Source organism: Lonchura striata, chromosome 1, assembly GCF_046129695.1.
Source record: "Lonchura striata isolate bLonStr1 chromosome 1, bLonStr1.mat, whole genome shotgun sequence".
NCBI classification, from domain to species: Eukaryota; Metazoa; Chordata; class Aves; order Passeriformes; family Estrildidae; genus Lonchura; species Lonchura striata.
Genome location: NC_134603.1, coordinates 83,313,314 through 83,333,774, shown reverse-complemented (window position 1 = coordinate 83,333,774; position 20,461 = coordinate 83,313,314). Strand labels below are relative to the sequence as shown.

Here is a 20,461-nt window from a genome sequence, read left to right as displayed (position 1 = left end):
TAATTCCTTGGTTAACGCTTAAGCATGTATTTAACTAGTGCTGACTTCAGTAAAGCCCTAGGACATGCTCAGATGTTTTCTCAGATCAGGATATTATATCCTCAGTATTTATACCAAACTTATTAATCCTTCTGGCATGTGGAAATTGTTAATGAGAAACATGGCAGGACTCCATGCCTTGTCAGTATGGGAATTCAAGCTTGTAAAATTAATTTCTTCTGGATCAACAAAATAAAGAAGCACAGAGGATATCATCCTTAGTTTTCCTAGGTACAAAAGACAGAGAAAATCACTTCCAAAAACTTTATTTAAATGGTATGAAAGTCCACAAATGACAATGAAAACTTGATGTGCATTATTCGCAATACTATGATTTACTGCAGAAGTTTACATCATCATGTCAATGATCAAAGAATGAAGAAAAAAACCTGAAAGCATTTGTTTAATACATGTTTTCTTGGACAATTAAATTTAGATGGGCAGAGCAAATTACACTCATTATATTCTGAATGGCATCTCAAATAATGGCTTGTTGTTACGTGTAACACATACAGCCATGCACTTGCATTTTCTGGAAAATTGAGATTATACATTATTGAACTTTCAATACCTTGTTTAGTCAGTTACACACTGACTATGAAGCACAATAATGACCACAATATTGCACTTGTTATATTTTTCCTAGCAGCCATGTTCTCAACATGTGTCGGGTTTCAAATGAGCAAAGGTGCCTAGGAGCTTTATTGTACACTGGAAGACTGGCTGAAGCCAGTTAGCATCACTGCACTGCACTACACTGCACTGCACTGCACTGCACAGTCAGCAGCTGAAATTTGAAAGGACATTTGTATATCTAGTGTGTAGTCACTTGTATAAGTGGTAGTTTAACAATAGCCTGCGTGAAGAGATTCCCAGTATTAGTCCTTTCTTTCAAAGGCTTTCTGGCAGAAGACTTACCACTGAATTGCATACAAGATACTTTACAAGGACATTCACATACTAATCATCCTTCAGGTATTCCTAAGGACACCAAGCAGATAGTTGTTAGTCTTCAGTATGGCTGATTTTTGACCTACAATTCCCAACAGCTAAAACATACTTTTTGGAGAAGTATTCCACTTACATATCTTCCTAATATAGCCATAATTCCTCTAGAAGTTCTCCATATTTTACAAAGTGTTTCTATCAACATTTTGATACACCAAAAATGAGCAACTTTCTTGAAACTCCCTCCGGTTTTGCATTTAATTTCATTTTCAGAAATTTGCATGTGAACCATATCTCAAAAGATGATTAGCTCTTTGCTCAAACCTTTCACAGTGGACATTGCATTAATTAAGTCAACAATTTTGATGATTTTAAATAAATGATGATTTTAAATAAATTCAGAGACCCACAAAAACTTCTTGACAACCTTCCTTGTGGAAATGCCACAGCATAGATGCAAGAGTAGGTAGATGCAAGAGTATAGATGCAAAGAATAGGTTGAGCATGACTGTGAAAAGTGATCATAAGTGCATGACTAAATCCTTTTACAAGGATTTGAAGTCCTATGAATAGAGAAGAATTTAGACTTTCCTCCATACAACTTTCTTGTAACAGATGTGTTTCTGAGAACAAACTGCAACTTGAAAACTTGGAATCTACTGCAAACTGTGGCCCTGCCACCAACCTGACTTTTCTCCAACCACGTTTTTATTCAGTTTCCTGACTTTATCTTCAAATCGGTATGTAGAACAGTTTTAGCTCTTACCATCAACTGGTTTCTTTTAGCTTTGAAATCTTACAAGCAGATAATACATCAACAGTATGCACCCTTTATGTGTTGGAATTACCGAGAATTTTTCCAGCTGTTTCAGAGTTAAATAGAAATTTCAGCTCAGGTCACTGAAAAAAGTAGAGTAATGTGAGATCCCCCATCAAAGAAAAACAATGACAGACTAGAGTAAGTTTAGGAAAGGTTCACCAAAACAATTACGGTTTTCAAGTTTATGACATACAAGAAGAACCTGAGGGAATTTAGCTCATTTAGTTGGAAGAAGAGAAGGCCGAGGAGGGATCTACTTGCTGTCTTTAACCACTTAAGTAGTAGCTACAGAGAAGACAGAGCCAGAATAATCCTGAATACTACTCAGAAAAAATAACAAGATGCAACAAGATTATTTAATAGAGTCTGTAGCAAAGGAAATTCTGATTTGATACAAAGAAGTTTAGCTGTGACGATGATCACGCCTCAAGAGGCTTCCAGTCAGGGAAACACTCAGCACTTACCCAAGGGTGGATCTAACTGCAAAGCCAGCCCTGCTTTGAACCAGGAGGCTGACCACTTGAACTCCAAAGGTCCCATCCAGATTCAGCTGGTGTGCAATGTTATGACTATCTGTGAACACACCTACTGCGTAGCTACTGTACTTCATGGTTGGCTAAGAACACAGGCACTTAAAGGACATTGCATACACACAATTTGGACACACTGATAGTTCTCATCAGAGCCATATAATTTTATTTATAATGTTGGTTGCTTGGTTGAGGTGTTTTTTATTTGGTTTGTTCTGGGTTTTTTTAGTCTAGTGGTTTCAGGATATGTAGATTCTACACTGCGACTGAGGATTTTTCATTCTACTACTATACATACACAATATCTAAAATACAAAGGAATTCTCTCTCACCTTCATCTCACATATCATATCCCTTTTTTAGTCTTGCTTTTACAGCAGAATAACACTTTTGACACAGTCATCTCAGTGAAATATTTAAGTAATCTCAACTTCTGCTCTATGATAAAATCAGGAAATGCAAACCAGTCTAAATAAGTCTGTTAAAACAGACCTTAAAAAACTGCTCCAAATGAAAAACACAACCGCAGTGTCTTTCACTCTGGTTTTCCTCTGATCTTGTTCCAGGCTAGCATTACAGGAAAGCTGGACTGCAGTATTCCCATTTTAGCTCATTTTGTCAAGGCCTTTTGCTTTCTCACATCTTTTTGATCCTTGGCATCATCTCTAATTCTGTTCACTGTTCATTTAGTTCATAATTTTAGGAAAGGTTGTTTGTTTGCTGCAACACAGTTGACAAATAAGGCTAAGAGCTGGACTTTTCTAGCAGAGCACTCTGAAAGCAGCCAGGACTACATACAATTTTCTGAATGAAGAAAACAAATAAGTAGTGATGCAAATCCTGTTAAACCCCCCCCAATGTTTGAATGTCATGCAATATTCTGATAAGTACTTAGCTGGTGCTCATCTGACATTCTTAGAAATGTCAGCAGACTGTTACTTCCCTGACTATACTCAACCTCAGAGCATAAAGTGGCAAGGAAAAGAAGATACTAATGTCATTCAAAACACATTTACAGAAACCATAAATGCTGTAGCACTGTGTCTGTATGTCTTTTCTATCTTCAGGCAAGCAGGATCATGTCTCTTGGTAGTAGTATTTTTTCCATTATTATCTTCAAGACATTTTGTCCTAAGATAGATGAGCACATTTTTTTCTCTTTTTTTTCTACTGCCCTTATGGTACATTTTACTTATCACACCTCATCTATCCACTAAGAAAATGTATTAGGGATTTTACCAGAAAATATAGCTTCTGTAAGACTAAATTTTAAAATTCAGAATAGTATAACCATTTTCTTGACACAGATGTAGAAAAGGTTTTTAGCGTAAAGACTAAACCAATGTCTAGGAGATAAACAACAGAGAAAAATCTTCTACCAATGCCCTACATCTTTCATTGTACAGATTCCACATATATAGAGGAAGAAAAAGACAGAATGATACTAGAGCACATAACTAACTCTATCACTGGCAGCCGAAACTGCTCGGCTATCTATAGAAGCACCTTTATGAATTTTACTTAATTGGCTGTGCTGGGCTGTTTTCTCAGCTTTTGAATTAATGAGGCCTTTCAAAACTAGAGAAGTGCCACCACAGAGTGAATTGCTGCAATAAATACAAAGTAGTGAGGCCAAGTAAAAAACCACTCAGATATCACTGAGGCTGGACACCAACACTTAGAGGTATTTTACTGCAGGAGAATGAGACTTTCTAGAGCACCAAAGAAATTAAGCACAGTCCAGCTAAGCCCCCTACCTCTGCTGTGCTTCTGGGAGTCAGCTACGCTGTAGGAAAACTGAGGCAAAGATACTTTGACTAATGTCTGGACTGACGATGAAAGAACAATGGATCCTGATGGAAGCCAGACACAGTCTATTAAAAAAAATTAAATTAAAATAAATTAAGTATTAGGCAAACAGTTTGAAAATCATAATAGGATTAGTCAGGTGGGTTACCAAGAAATCAATGCTAGAAAAAGTTATTTAGCTGGTCTAAGCAGATTTATAAAGTTCTTGTAAAGGGCTCTGGGATTAAGAGGTATGGCCTAGATTTGTTTTTTTCTTGAAATAAAATCCAAATAAAGTAATATTTACTATACTTCACAAAGTTAGGATTTTTTTTGAAACTAAGACAATAATCATGCTTCTAAAGCATGGAGTATAAATCTTGTGAATATTTAATATAATCAGTTTTATATATTAAATAGAAAAATATATGTTTTTCTATCTGGATCAAATCTCCTTTAAAAGCCCAAGGAATTCATGTGTATGGTCTGATTTGTGTCTACTTACATAAATCAAAATTTTCAAATTTTCTATCAATGCAGTATTTTGGTCATATGACTGTAAGTATTAATATCAATATAAAATATCAAGAAGACATAATCAAACTTTATGTAAGAGAAATATGATGGCTTTTAAAAAGCTAGTAACTTTATCACGGTTGTATCAGGGAACACATATTAAAAAAGCACATTTGCATTAGTTTTTAACTATGAAAGTCAGCAGAAAAGATTCTTTTAATTAAAAAATTCTGCCTGTAGAAATCAGATACATTATAGAAGTGTGTTTAGGAGCTGAATGTAATCCAGTCAATTATGCCTAAATATTACTTAATAATAACATTTATAATAGAATCATAAAATGGTCTGGGTTAGAAGGGACCTTAAAGATCATCTAGTTCCAAACCCCTACCATATGCAGAGACACTTTCCACTAGACCAGATTGTTTAAAGCCACATCCAAAATGGCCTTGAACACTTTCAGGGTTGGGGCATGCACAAATTCTTTGGGCAAACTGTAGCACCCTCACAGTAAAGAAGTTCTTTCTAACAACTAACCAACTCTCTTTCAGTTGGAAGTCATTACTCCTTGTCCTATCACTACAGTTCCTGCTGAAGAGTCTCTCTCTGGACTCCCTGTAGACCCCCTTCACATACTGGAAATTGCTGTGATGTCTGCACATAACCTTCTCTTCTCCAGGCTGAAGAGCCCTGATTTTCTCAACCTGTCTTTGTGGGGGAGGTGCTCCAGTCTGCTTGTCAAATTTATGGTCTTCCTTTGGACTTGCTCCAACAGTTCCTTGTACTTATGGTGGGCGTATCAAAACAGTACTCCAAGCGGGGTCTTACAGAGCAGAGTAGAGAGGTAGAATCTTCTCCTTTGACTTTTGAGGCAGCCCAGGACACTGTTGGCTTTCTGGGCTGTGAGCACACACGGCCAGCTGATGTTGACTTTTCATCAACCATCATTCCCAAGCTCTTATCTTATTCTCATTCATTCTCATGAACATGTAGGTGTACCTAAGATTGCCCTGACCCAGCTGTCACTGGTTTTATTGAGCTTCATGAGGTTCACACAGCCCTATCTCTCAAGCCTGCCCAGTTCCCTCTAGATGGCATCCTTTCCTTCCAGCATGATGACTACATTATGCAGCCTGGTATCATCAGCAAACTTTCTGGGGGCGCACTTTCCATGTCATTGACAAGTATGCTGAACAGTACTGGCCTCACCACTGACCCCTGTGGGACACCACATTTCACTGGTGTCCAGGTAGACAATAAACAGTTGACTGCATAGACTAATAGATAATAATATTAGAGTAATATATTGTCTACAAAAAAAAAAAAAAACCAAAAAAAACCCAACAGGTAACAAAACAAAAAAAAAATTTCCTTAAATGGCTGCTTAGTGGTGCTCTCACATTTAACCAGCAAGCAGATCAGATCACAAAAATTAGCTGATTCAACAGAAGATTATAATATGGTAATAATTTATAATTTGTTCATATTTTAAATGTAACTGATACATTAATAAGTCATCTTACACTGTTACTATCATTTTTGGCTAGAGTGACAGTGATGAAAAATTTTCCTGTCAGACCAAATATAGAAGAATGTGGGGCATATGTCTTCTAAAGAAATAAGGTTTAACAAAACTCCAAGTGGTCTTATTTTTGCTTCAAATTCAACATATTCTTGGTAATCTGTTGCTCATAACATTTATTTTCATTCCACTTGGTATCATACCTGCCTGAGTCAGCTCATGTTAATGTCAGAGATGATCTATAAAGAAAAAAACCCTGCATTTCAGCTGCTAAGGTTCAAGAGGAAGGAATGCAATATTAAACCAGAAGATACCTGAATTCACCAGGTGAAACTGTCTTGTCTGTGCATCATGGGTAGCCTTCTATTGTTATGTCTTTAAAGAGACAATAAATGACTTGGGCTAGGAGGGAACGGCAGGTGTTTATGTAGAAGGCAAATATGCTATTATGTAGCTTGTGGCCAGTGATCAGTATGCAAGTATACAAAGACTGGAGATGGCTGTGATGGCCTGTGACAAACAGCAAAGTGGCACGCTGACTGACCTGTGAGGCCAGTGGAGAAACCAGCCAACACCAGTAAAATTCATGAAATGTTTCTTTCTTGGCTGACATGTTATTGATGCATGCCAGAGAGCTACTGTTAGTTGAGCTGTGGAGCAGCATCTGCCACACACTCATCAGTGACACCCATGGGTAAGATGGCATCTGGGTTTATGTAGCTGATGACAAAACTAGCAGTCCTTTCTCAGCAATCACCAGCAGTTTCTCAGCAATCTTGCAAAGACACAGAAATGTGTGTTCTCACAGCAGTACATTCTCATTCTTGCACATTAAACATGCATTGACCTGGCTTCCTTCCATATGATTGTCAAGTTCCTCAGTCGCTCTTTTTTGTAGCAGAATTGACACAACACAGTTTCGCTATGTAAAAGTCACATTTAATTCGCTTTTGTCTCTCCTTGTCTTTTTGCACCAACCTATGCAACAATTTCCTGAAATTCCACTATTTATTTCCTCAGTATGAAATGAAACCTGATACATCATAACACAAAAGTGAAATTATACATAATGCTGAAGGAATGAAAAGAGCAGAAAACCAAGACAAACAATCTAGCAGCAATAAGCAACACACCTACCTTGAAAAAACTCTCCCTTGCATTTTCTTCCTTATTGGGATTGATTAATTTAGGAAATACTGATTTCCTAAAAAATGCTAGTCCTGATTTCAAAAAATCCACCGAAAACCACTCTTACTCACTGCCAAAACAGAATTTAACCCACTTTTCCCCATCTGTTTTGTTTCATGTTATCTAAAACTGAATTTAATAATATATACCAGAGAAACAAAATGTGAAATTGCATGATTTTCAAGTGCATGAGAAAACTCCATCTCTCTAATAAGAATATGCTTTAGAGGAAGTGCATAAAATCCCTCTTGCAGCAGCCTTTCCAGAATAAAACAATGGGATTTTCAATCCCATAATCAAATTACCCTGGTGACTGGACTTCCAACATTTTCATAAAAACTCACAGAGTCATCAAATTAAGACCAAAAAATGGATCGGAGATAAGAAATTCAAGACAACCTGTTTCTTTGTGGTTATTTTTTTCTCAGATACTTGATGGTTATGTCATGGTTTGACATTGGCACAGTGCCAGCACCCCCATGAAAATGCAACCTCTCAATTGAATGCTGTGAAATGCAATTGAGAACAGAGCAAAGCAGGCCCAAGCTTAATAACAAGGGAAAAAAACTTTATTAAGCTACTACTATAAAAGAAAAAAGAAAGAAAAAAACACACATAAAATTCAAAATTAAAACCTTTCAAAACATTCCTCCTCCCAACACCCAACTCCAAGGAACCACAATGAGACACAATCTGGAACCCAATCAGGTTGCCACCCTCCAGATAGTCAATACTCAGTCCATTGAGGGAGGGAGGAGTTTCTCCTGTGCCACAGATTCCCCATGAAACACAGAGATACCACTTCTTGTGTTTCCATGTCACACATGGCACCGCCTGGAGAAAATCTGCCAGTGTAACACTCTCCTTTCCATGCACAGTGCTCTCACCACCAATGCATGGATGGACAGACTGCTCTTAGGATTTTTCTTTCAAGGATGCTCTGCCAAGAGGGAAAAAACAACAGTTCAGTTTTTTCATTTTTGGGACTGCAGTCCCCATCATTTTCCCCTGGGGCCAAGGGTCCAAGAACAGAGATCTTCTTCTCTTCTTCTTCTCTGAAGACAGGGGCCACCACCACAAACCTCCCTGACTTTTCTCTGTTTGCTCCACTTCTGTTTTTTCCCAGCTGCTAAAACAGGTCTCTTGGGTCACTGGCATCCTCCTAAAATACAGTCTCTCTTGGAGGAGAAGATTAGTGCAGTCTGTGGCTAACAAGGAAAAGTCCCGCCAAAAGCCACTCCATCATCTCCTCCCACCTAGAATTTCTCCTAACATCCCAGGGTCCAGGCTGTCTCTCTTCCTCTCTTTCAGACCAAGGAGGAGTAAAATTTCACAAAGCTTTCATTTCTCAAGGAAGGGTTAAAAGTCCTGACTCCCTGGCTGGCTCTGCCCAGGCTCCGCTCCCACAGCCAGCTGGGCACCTTGCAGCCTTGTGGCGCCCACCCCCACCCCCCACCCCCGCTCTTCTCCTTCCCCGCAGCGAACTGCTGACAAGCCTCCACTCTCTCTCTCTCTCTCTCTCTCTCTCTCTCTCTCTCTCTCGACTCTGGGGAGGGGAACACAGACATCCCAGATTTCTCCACCCTTCCATCCAGGAAGGGCCCATTCCGGTCCAGCCCGGTTCCAGTCCCCTCCACCCTTGGGCCCACCTCAGTCAGGCCATGGGCCTTCCCCTCCCCACCCAGCCACGGGCCAGGCAGGGGAGAGGCTGCACTGCGGCTGACCGGAACCAAAGAGAGCGAGTTCTCCTGGGAATTCTGCTTTTAACCCCTCTGTGTTCTCAGAGGCGTGTCTACTTTCAATTGGTCAATATCCAAATTGACCTCTTCCTTCTGAAAAAATTCTTTTTCCCAGTCAAACCACGACAGGTTAATACCCTCAAATATGGAGTTTTGACAGCTTAGAAACCTAGTGTGTATAAACACATCACTTTACAATCTGACCAATACTTTCAGAATTGGGTACTATAATTTTCCCCCTGAAGGGTAAAATCCCTGGATTATATTTATTTGCACAGAGTTTCAGAAGTGAAGGGTGCAAAAATCTGTATCCCAAATTCTCTGGCTGACATAAAAGGCAATAAAGTTCCTCTTGGCCTGTTATCATGTTATGATAGATAACTTCAAAGATAAACCTCATGTGATGTGGAAAAAGTTTACCAAATTGAAAGCATTTAATCAACATTTATGGTCTTTCAAGACTTCTACTGAGGTCACAAGTAACATTTTTCAGTAGAACAAAAGGCTGCACTCAGTAACCGGCTGAGGAGGAAAGGTGTGACTATAGTTGCACCTGTTGGAAAACCACTGTCACCACCTCACCACATGCTGAGACTCTAAATGTTACCATTGCAGTGCTGGGCCTTCAAGAGTGTTTGAAGAGCTTTCAAGGAAAAAAAAAAAATTCCAATGAAACAACCTAGCATTTTCTTTGCTTTCAGAATAGCACAGAACAATTTTTACTATTTACATTATGAAAATGTATTATTGAATAAGCATACCTTCCTACGATGGGATGGCACAATAAAATATGTTTCAATATTATGCTTCTTCAAGAAACTATTCCTTTCATGACCATATCCTGGTTCTACCTCATAGTCCCCATTTAGGCACTCTAAGGTGGTCTTTGTAATGTGAACTTTCCTGGAGAGAAAATCAGACATTATTGTTTAAAGGAAAGATACATTATGAGCTACTTGCTACCAAAATACACTCCTGTACAGAAGTTCATACTGAGATCAACAGGTCAATTTACATGCGAAACCATAGGTGTGATGTTAAAAAAAAAAAAAAAAGATATATTTTCTACTTTTAGCCAAATTGAACATAGAAAACAATTCTATTACATGCATTTTCTAAACTTAGGCAAAGTGAACAAAAAGATAACAGCTGACTATGCAAACACTTGCAGATTTGCTGTTTTGCAGAAAGTAAGCGTCCACACATGATCTTCTACATTGTGTGGCTTTCTTAAGTTTTTACCTCAATGGCTGCTTGGAAAAACATCCTGCTGTTTGAAACTTGTGACATCACACTCCAAACCTCTCTTGTGTATAAAGCAGAAACTTCTTTTTCTGTTTCACTGCACATCTCTGACTCATATCATTTATCTACTCTGTTTTGTAGGCAGCTTTCTGACTCAATTTGTTTTGGCAATATACCAATCTTTAATTTTTTTTTGAGTTTTCTTATCCTGAAAATGTTTTCACACTTTCTCCTGAAAGACCCCATATATTTGAAATGTCTTCAGAAAAGTTATTTGAAAAAATTTTACTGCTTTCCTCTATAAACATGTATTCAGATTTTTTCCACTGGGTAACTTTAAGATAATGAACTCATAAAATACACTGCCAAAATTATCTAAAATAGATGTATGCAATAAGCAGAAATTCATCATTACCACAAAAAATTAATTGGTTCCTTTGTCTTTCTATACAGCTACCAAGATCTCACAAAAATAAAAAAAGAAGAGTATGGCAGGTCCTAGTTCAAACATGAGCTACACACGGAACACCCATGCACCTTTGCAAATGCTCACTGTGTGCATTTAAATTGTGTCCAAGGCTGTGCAATGAGTACTTAAAGTTCCAGGACATGCCCCATGGGTTGGCTGCAAGTTTATGTGCTACCGTATCATTTGCAAATGTCATCAATATCTGAGTTCATAAATAGGTATGTATTTTCTATACCACCAACTAATATTGGAAATCTGGTCATGTAAAAGGAGAAAGGCATTCTTACAGTCTAGCATTCTTATATTCCTAGTATTGTCTCATTCCTACTTTTTATATTTGGCAACTTCTAAAAATGGTTTTGTTTGAAAATGTTTTACTTCTAATCTAACCAATTACTTATACAAATATCAAGAACATTCTGAAAGTTCTACAGGATTAATCACATAATACATTGATTGGTCTTGCCAAACACAATCGTTTTCATCAATAGCAATTACATTGCAAATGCCTTAAAAAAATTGAAGAAATTCTTCACCCATAGATTTTTCTTTTTTCTTTTTTTTGCTACGGTTTTGTTTCAGACTTACCCAGGTAGTCCTCCAGCTTCCATTACATTAGCTAATGTCACATCATTTGACCAGACATCATATTGCCATTTTCGGAGACCCAGGACCCCACAAAGAACCCTGCCTGTATGCAATCCAACTCTCATGTTGAGATCAACCTCTGTGGCTTCTGCAACAGATCTGTAATGGACAGCATCAGAATATTAATATTTAGATGATGACTGCTTTTCATTTTCTCTCCTCCCAAAATTAACACATATATTTATATATGACTGAATAGAAAGGGTCTTATAAAACCTGAAACAGTATATTCAGGTACTATTCTCTACTTTCACTAGTTTCAAATCCCTAATTGCAATTACAAGAAAAAAAATTATTTAATTACTGTTGGACCAATATTATGTTGAACCAAAATATATTTCTAAATTTCTTGACCATTTCTGTGAGAAAAGAAGCACTAATTGAGTTGCCAATATATAAATAATTATTCCCAATCTACTATGTTCTAATTGGTTCAATTACCCAGTTACTAGAGTACAGGACAAAGAAAATGACAAAGTCATAAATCATAAGAGCAACCGAAACAAAACACAAATATTGTTCCTAAGCTCCTGTAAGAGTGGCACTGAAACAAATTGTGACTAGTCTTACACCTGTAAATTAAATCTAATGTTCAGAGATTTTCACTGCCTAGCTGGTAAAGGATGAATTAATCTGCAAAATTGTTATAATACTTTTTTTGGTGGTACAATAAGGAAAGATTCTTCATTTTTGTGAATGAAAGGCATGCTATGATTTGCACTGCACAAAGTTATGCACACTCAAAAGGCACCTTGAAGATAACAGTCTTAAATATTACATGTTATTTAACAACACTGTACATAGATTTTTTTCAGCTCTTTGTGTTAGAGAAACACCTGTCATTCCACAGCCCAGTTGCTATCCAAATAGTGATATTATCTCTGAATAAAGAAAACTGGCTATCACTGTAAGAATTTATTTTCACTTGATTTTCCGAATTTGAATTTTCAATGCATTTAATAGAAAAAGACCTTACAATGGGACTCTAGATATCATTTTCCCTTGGCCTTCATTGACCAAATTTTTTTTCAGGTGTTATCCAGTGACAGTGGATTTTGCAGAGATGCCTTTAGAAAGACTTTTCAACTATTTCAGAAGTTGTACTTGTTTAAATAAAATTAACAGAAAGGTTAGCATACATCAGCATAGATCAAGATGTGGGATATGCAGTAAAGATACCTGGCCTCAATTTAAATAAGAAATTCTTCACCTGTGAAGGTATGTTCCACGTCAGCAATCACTAATGTCAGTAGCATGGAGATCTCTTTTTTCTCACAGGGAATCTTGGCATAACACATTTTTCAGTCATATTCTATGCAACAGCACAGAAAGGCTTATGCAGAGCTTTCTGAAAGATTAAGTATTTCCTTGTCCTATTCCTACTCACTCCAAGTCAGCTCTCCCTTACTCAGTCAAACCTTGAATATGATGTCAAGGAGTCCTAAAAGGATTCTAGTGTTACAAAGCTTTGTTGCTTTGACATGGTTTGACAGATCTTTAAGGAAATGAAAGACCCTAATACCATAAGCTACCCCACAATAAGCAACCACAGTTTTTATCTTTACCTGAGAATGTGTATTGTGTCATTAATAGAGTGACCTTACACCAAGCCCACACCGTGTAAGCCAAAGCCCTTCAGGATTACACCTTGCCTGCCTATGTTCTCCTGCACAATTAAAAGCCTATGTAATAATCTTAATTAATAAACTCAAAAAAGTTTGGGTTTCTCTGTTTACAGGTGAGTGTGGGGTTTTTTGTTGGTTCCTTCCCTCCTCCTCCATTTAAAAAAGTATATAAAACCTCAGACTAAATGTATGTGGAAAGACAGTGAAATCCAGATACTGATAAAGTTCACTCAAAGCTTTGACATTGCTTTATCTGACTGGGGTAAATTTAATCTCCTTTTAGAAATGTTAATAGAGTAACAAAAAGTAAATGAAAAAAGATGAGCAGAGAAATATAACATGGCTGACCATACTCCTTGTTAAATAAGCTGAGCTGTATAATGCATCAATGAACCATAAAGCAGAATCTGAAAACACTTTATGTTTTGAGCAAAGATTTTCCATAAATAGTCACTTAGTCAAAAATATAAACTGAGAATACATTTCTACGTCTTCACCAGAAAGTACAATGTGCTTCAGAGATGCTTTCATCATTATGAAATTTGAGTAGGGAAAAAAAGCTCATGAGAAGTTCATTACATTTTTGAGCTTATCTTGTAGACCTTTGTGCTCTTTATGCAGATAATTTCTGTAAATAAACCCCAGTGAACTATTAAAAATGAGGAATATTAGGTAATATATAAAGAAGAAGCCTCAAATTTAAATTCAGACCAGTACAATGATCATGTTCCTAAACAACATCAACATTTTTACAATAAAATATCACAAAAATGTTCAGTGAGGTATTTTAAATTATAAATACATTTCTGAGAAAATATCAGCACTTCACAAACAAGCTAGAAACAGGAAAAAGGAGTTTCTCAAATAAATTATTCATTATAACTTATTCTCTCATAGGTTCTTATACTTATGTTTTCCAAATGTTAACATAAAAGTAGGCCCAGAAACAAATGGAAATCAATAAACCACTTTCTTTTTAAACCAATTGTGTTCAGTCTAAGGAACTGACTAATAAAAAAATCATCTACCCTGACACCTCAAGTATCCTACAAAGCCTTTGCATTTTAGTTCCCTCCTTAACTACAAGTATTTTATGTGCTGCTACAAGCCATGAAAGTAATTTAGATCACCTGTAGAACAGCTCCAGACCTGTGCTTCTGAGGAGGGAGAGAAACAAATAAACTCTGCATGCCATTTCTTATAATTACTTAGGTCTTTTCCTTAGGTCTAAAAATATCTGCAGAAATGAACATTTCCTGCTTAAAGGCATAGATATGATTTCTGGTTCAATTACATAGACTTTTCTGAGTACTGCTCAGCTGCAGCAGAGCACTAGAACAGAGAGACAGGGCTGTTAAAGAGCTTCTGGGTTGCTCTAGCAGAGGTGTGAGCTCATGAAGCTCTTACCATTGGTAGACAGCTTCTTAAAAATGCAGCTGCTGGTCTCTAAAAACTTGACATCAATCACTCCTGCCAGTTCAAAGATTGCCAGGCCCTGGACTTTTGGATGACCAGGGAAAAAGTGTCTAGAGTGTTGACATTAGGGAAGTTAATGCTTCTGTCTATTTCCTCAGGCAAAAATCACACAGGACAACTTAATATTTCCACTGGAGTTATGCAAATGGTCTGCTGTAGTTCTTCTCACTTTCCTGGTGCTTTTGGTCAGCCAAAGACAAAACCCATTGAAAGGAGATAGTTCGAGCATCAACCTTTCCAGTGCAAAAACCTCCCCATGTGCAAATAAGCCCAGTTTTCATCTGTGAGGTTTTACGTGATGACTGGTGGAGTCATTCAGATTAGGTGGAGTGATCGATTCAGGATAAAATCACCTATGTGGCACAGAAAATAGCTGATAAACCCCACTGTGTTGCCTAGTTCTGAAGAAGTTCATGGACCTCAGTTTCCTTCAGACCTCTTCAAAGCCCACATGCAGCAGCAAGATTCAATCAGAAGGTCAGATGAGACTTACTCTAAAGTAACCCTTCCCCTCCTCACCACAGTACATGCAGGTTGAACTAAAACAGTCACCAGCAGTTGCTGTGATCCACAGATATGCTCCTACTGTGCCATGCTCCCTGCTACTACACACAGCCAGTGATGCAGCTAGTGGTTCAATTTCCACTGAGTCAGTAGTAAAATGACATCCTAGTAATGTGTTAACAGAAGAAGCATCATGAAAATGTACTGTCTGTGTACAGACAGAAATTATTATGGATTCCATTAAAGTTTTGAAAAGTTTATGAATGTTTTGACCCAGTCCAAAATATAGTATTTATATACTGCTCACTCAGAATCTCTCTTTATTTCCAGTTGGAAACATTACAGATTATCTCCTGCTCTGCAACATTATTGAATGCAGGTAAATAAGTGTGTCAGTTCACCACATTTCATCTCCTAAGAGAAGTTGCTGTACTGAGCCAAAGAATTGTTTAATATGATTTGTATCCACTGATGAAGTGCTGTCTAGGGAAAGACAAAACTAGTAAGAATGTATAACATTTCCCCCATGACTCCTACTTAGAACTCTAGAGAGCTTTTGGAGGAGAGAGGGAGGGAAGAGCTTTGTTAGCTGGACATAACTTTTCTATATGGCAGTCAGAAAATAAATATATGTATTTAGAAGGCAAAACATAGTACATGAGAATGAAGCTTTCAAATGTGGCAATCAATTTAAGTAAGGTGAAGAGAGTACTTGGCCTAACACAATGTTCATAACCAAGGTGAAAACATTGGCCACATTAGAAAAATGCATGAAAAATACGTATATTAGAGGCACTAATGAATATGATCACAATTATATTACAAACAAAAGCATGAGTGTCAAAACTCATATGGTAGGAGCAACAGTGGTGGTATTGAACACTTCGCTCATTGCCATAGCACTTTAAGTGACTCTAAAGTAGAACAAACTCTTGGCCTGTACTGAGGCACTGACACAATGGCTGCAGAAGTTCTTTTGGAATAGAACCAGAATATAACACTCTCTGTTTTGACAGTTTTTAAGAATAAAAAGCCATAATTACTTTTGTTCTGTTCCCTTGAAGAAAACACTTTGAGGAAGGTGGATGAAATAGTAAAAATTTTAATAATTATTATTAAATTAAAATTATCATAATTATTTTACTATACTTTTAAAATTATATTCTCAGATAATATGTTCTTCATATTCAGCACCATATTGAAGGATATTTAAATAACAGTTATGTAGAACATGAAGAGAATGAAATGCATCAGTTTATGTGAACACATTCAACTCCAATCACAGAACCAACAATCAGCCATGGAAGTTTCTATTCCTTGATTTTCCAGGAAAAAAAACCAAAACCATTCTTGTTAATACATATCTCTGGGATGGACACTTTTGACAGATCCATCCCATGAATCACAGTTCAAGTGTTTTTATTAATTAATTAATTAATTATTTTATTTATTTATTTATTTATTCATCCTGGGTAACATGACAAATTTATCACTAGGGATGACAAATTCCAAGCATAGATTTACAGTGCCAAGACCTGAATTTTACAGTAAAGTGAATAGACTTTACAAAGACTACCCACTGGCATCCACCTGTGGATGAAAGGGGGGAGTTTAAAAAATATGACTTTGTATCTCATGGAACTGATAAACAAAGTTTATTAATCATACCATTACAATATAAAATGCTGCATTCCAACTTCACTGTCAGAAGATTCTGATTTCTCATTTTCAATTACTAAACACATTTTAAAACAAATTAGGCTGGGGAACTTTTCTTCTAACTTTGGTTTCTGTGAAGGAGACAGACTAATTGTGGTTATGCACAAAGAATGCAGAATATATCCCTAGCTATCAAACAACCTTAAGTAGATCTGGGATTATCTTAAAACCTTGATTCTTACCCTCTTGCTCTCTCATCATGCTCTTACACTTACTACATAAAAGACCTAAAATGTACGAATTCTTTAAAAAATTAAATCCTGAAATGGCCAGTTATCTTCTACTAGAACCTGTGACTAAACATGCCTAGATAACATACTACAGCTCATCCACATAAAATTGCAAAGTTGCCGATGCTTCAAGGGGCTTCTGGAAATCATCTAGACCAACATACTTGCTTCAGAGAACAGCCAGCTACAGAAGTTTGTCCAGAAATGTGCCCAGGTGGGCTTAAATCTGTCCAAGGGCACAAATGCCACAACTTTTCCGTGGAACCTCTTGAGGAACTGACTACCTGCACAGTAAAATAAAGCTTTTCTTCTATTGAAATTGAATTTCTTACATTTCAATTTGTGCCCATTTCCTCTTCTGCTGGTGCTGGATGTCACTGAGAAAAGTTTGGCTTTGTTCTCTTTACTCCTTCTCTCTAGGTCTTCATCTGCATTTGTAAGAATCCCTCTGAGCCTTCTCTTCTGCAGGCTGAACAGCCCCAGTTCATTCTTTTCTAATTCAACTCCTTTTCCAAGTTTACATTATCATCTCAGTAACCAATAAAGTATACCCTAAAAAGGGAACGTGTTCATTTCCAATAGTAAAACTGAACCATTCAAAAGAGGAAAGTTCCAATATCTGTACTAATTCCTTATTTGTATACATGAAATACAGGATAACTAATGAGTTAAAGATTAATGCTAGGTTTAAAAAAGGGTGAGAGCATCATCTATTGCTTTCCAGGGATTTAAAAAAAACCCAAACAAACCAAAAAGCTTTTGAAAAATGTATACAAGACCTGTACATCTAATTATGTTTCCAAAGGTCATCGCTTCCTTCTAAATGGAGAATCCATATATTGCTGAAAGAATACACACATTCTTTTAGGCTTTTATATTATCATATATTATCATAAATTACAGATATATATAGATTAAGAGATTACAAAGTATTTTATCAATTTTACAGTGTTTACAAATGTGATGAACTTGCATTGAATAAGGGAGAAAATGAATTCATTTACCCAACTTTTGATGCTCTGAGGGATTTAGTAGTATGTTTAGCAAATGAAAAGGAGAAGTGGGCAATACAGTAGTGAAGAAATTTTCCATCTTTATCTTTTCCCTCCTATGTAATGAAATAGATCTCCAGCTTCAGCTAAAAGCTCATTCAAAGTTCTCTCACATCCATATTTTTTGCTTTGGCACAATAATGATCAGTGTAGACCTCTCAAACATAAACAAAACTCTGAGCAGCAAAGTCAATGTCACGCTACATTTCTGAAGAGCATAATAAATTAAAGGTTTAAACATGACATTAAAATGGAATAATCAACAGACTATGATTCTGAGACTGCAAACATATACAACAGGCGTACATGAGGACTAGTTTTGAGTTTGCATACTGGTGTGCAAAATAAGCAGTGTTTATCACTGCAAAGCAAGACATTTGACTCCTTTCATTGTGGCAATAGGTAATAGGGTATATTTTCTTATTTCCCATTATCTTTCTGCCACCTATTCAGTACATGTATGTGCCTCTACATACTCAATTTGCACACTTAGTTACAGTGATTAAATGGAGTGGAAAATCAATGTCTAGATTGACTGTTCCTGCAATCAGGGTCCTGTGGCCTGAATGCAAGAGAGTGACTAGCCAAGTGACCAGTGCTAAGAGACACTAATGTTTTTCTAAGAGTACACTTCCTGAATACCACATAGAAGGTGTTGTAGCACTCCTGTCTGGGTTCACCATGCATGGTACTTACGTGATGGTGTCAATCATATCCAGTCCCATTTCAACACAGCAGTGGGCATGATCTGTTTTGGGTTGGGTCAATCCTGATACACAGTAGTAACAGTCCCCTAGGATTTTTATTCTTCTGCAATGATTTTCCTTCATAAAAACAGAATGGGAAAAGTTTTACTATTTATATATATATTCCAAAATTAACAGGGTAAAAATCTTCTCCAATATTATGCAATAATTCAGGGAATCTTTTTGTGACCAAATGAGGTAATTTGCAGTTTGTGAAGTTTGAGTTCCCTGTACACAGCTGACAGACACATTTGTTTATTTATTTATAAATAGGCACATATATTGGCACACTGGCACACTGGACATCATTGTTCAACACACATGAGTTAACACTGCTTAAAGATATAGTTCTGAACAAGTGTTATTGCTTTGCCCTCATGCTAGGTTAATATGAATTCAAGATTTAAAAGGAGACTTCATATCTGCATGAACTCAAACCAAAGGCTGAGGCCAAGCCACTGCTGAATATTGGGAAATGTTTGCATTCTGAGAAGCTTTTGTTTCAAATTCAGTTCAAACTCACCAGGAAAGATTATTTATTTATCTATAAAGATACACACATTTTTGCACTACCTATTCATAAACCACAGTTTGCAATACAGCATAATCAGTATGACACACTTGCAGATGAGAAGCTAGGCAGTTTGCATTACAATCAAATTTATCTCCTATTTGCATGAAGTTTAACTTCTACAGCCAAAGAACTCTGGTAAAAACTGTCCCATTAGAAAAAACCAAAAAAACCCCCAAAACAAACAAACAAACAAAACAAAAACAAAATCAAAATCAAAAACAAAAAAAACCAACCAAACAAAAAAAAAACAAAAACAAAAAAAAACAAAACCAAAAAAAAACAAACAAAGAAACAAAACAAAACAAAAAAAAAACAAAACAAACAAACAAACAAAAAAACAACAAACCAAAAAACCCCAAAAAAACCAAACAAAAAAACAACCAAAAATTATGTCATGTGATATTTGCTACATCCATCTGAGCAGAAAGTTAATTTTTAAACAGAGAGCACATAAGTAAATGCCTTTAAAAGAGCAATACCTTTAACTAATAAACTATGAGGAGACATGAAAAGATGATGGTATCTTTTAAAATTAGACTATGATAACTTCTACCCATTTAGAGTTTGGCACAGAAAAGTAAAGAACCTGATTAAATTAATCCAATTTACAAAGCTGGGATTATTCCAGTAAGCACCATGAAAAATTAACTGTTGTGAATATGATGAGAGTGGATCCACAAAAGTCTGATTCTTTTCCCAGCATGCTCTGACCACTATAGCATTATTGTGCAATATAGAATTCTGCAACACAGGAAGGGGAAAAAAAAGAGAGGGCAGTGATGATGGAATTTAAAATTTCTGGGAAAAAATACCTAATTATAGAATCATACTCTTTCAACTCTGCATGCAGAGCATGCAGAGCATTTACATTCAGTCTCCTGCCTACAAGAGTTAAAACCTTCCTGAGTTGACCACATCATTACCCATAATCCAGCACAGAAGCAATGATTATGATTATGATTATGTGATCTTTTTCTCTCTGGCATGTCACCGTGTACAGCACTTGGGGCTTCTTGTTATACACACTTCCTGCTGCAGGCATTCCCACACCTCTCTACTTTGTAAATGGTACTCAGTACTGAA

At 36.7% G+C, this 20,461-nt stretch overlaps 1 protein-coding gene across 2 annotated transcripts in view; it reads right to left on the bottom strand.

Moving 5' to 3' along the window:
- Positions 1–20,461, bottom strand: part of ADCY1 (adenylate cyclase 1) — a 153,615-nt gene that overhangs the window by 36,749 nt on the left and 96,405 nt on the right. For both annotated transcript variants that reach the window (XR_013340445.1, XM_021543139.3), the window contains exons 5-7: positions 18,755–18,882; positions 11,393–11,551; positions 9,852–9,993 (exon numbers count right to left, since the gene is read on the bottom strand). Coding sequence is in view for 1 of the 2 variants with exons in the window: in XM_021543139.3 (XP_021398814.1) it covers positions 9,852–9,993; positions 11,393–11,551; positions 18,755–18,882 (429 nt within the window). In the remaining variant the exon portion in view is untranslated. The remainder of the gene's footprint in view (positions 1–9,851; positions 9,994–11,392; positions 11,552–18,754; positions 18,883–20,461) is intronic.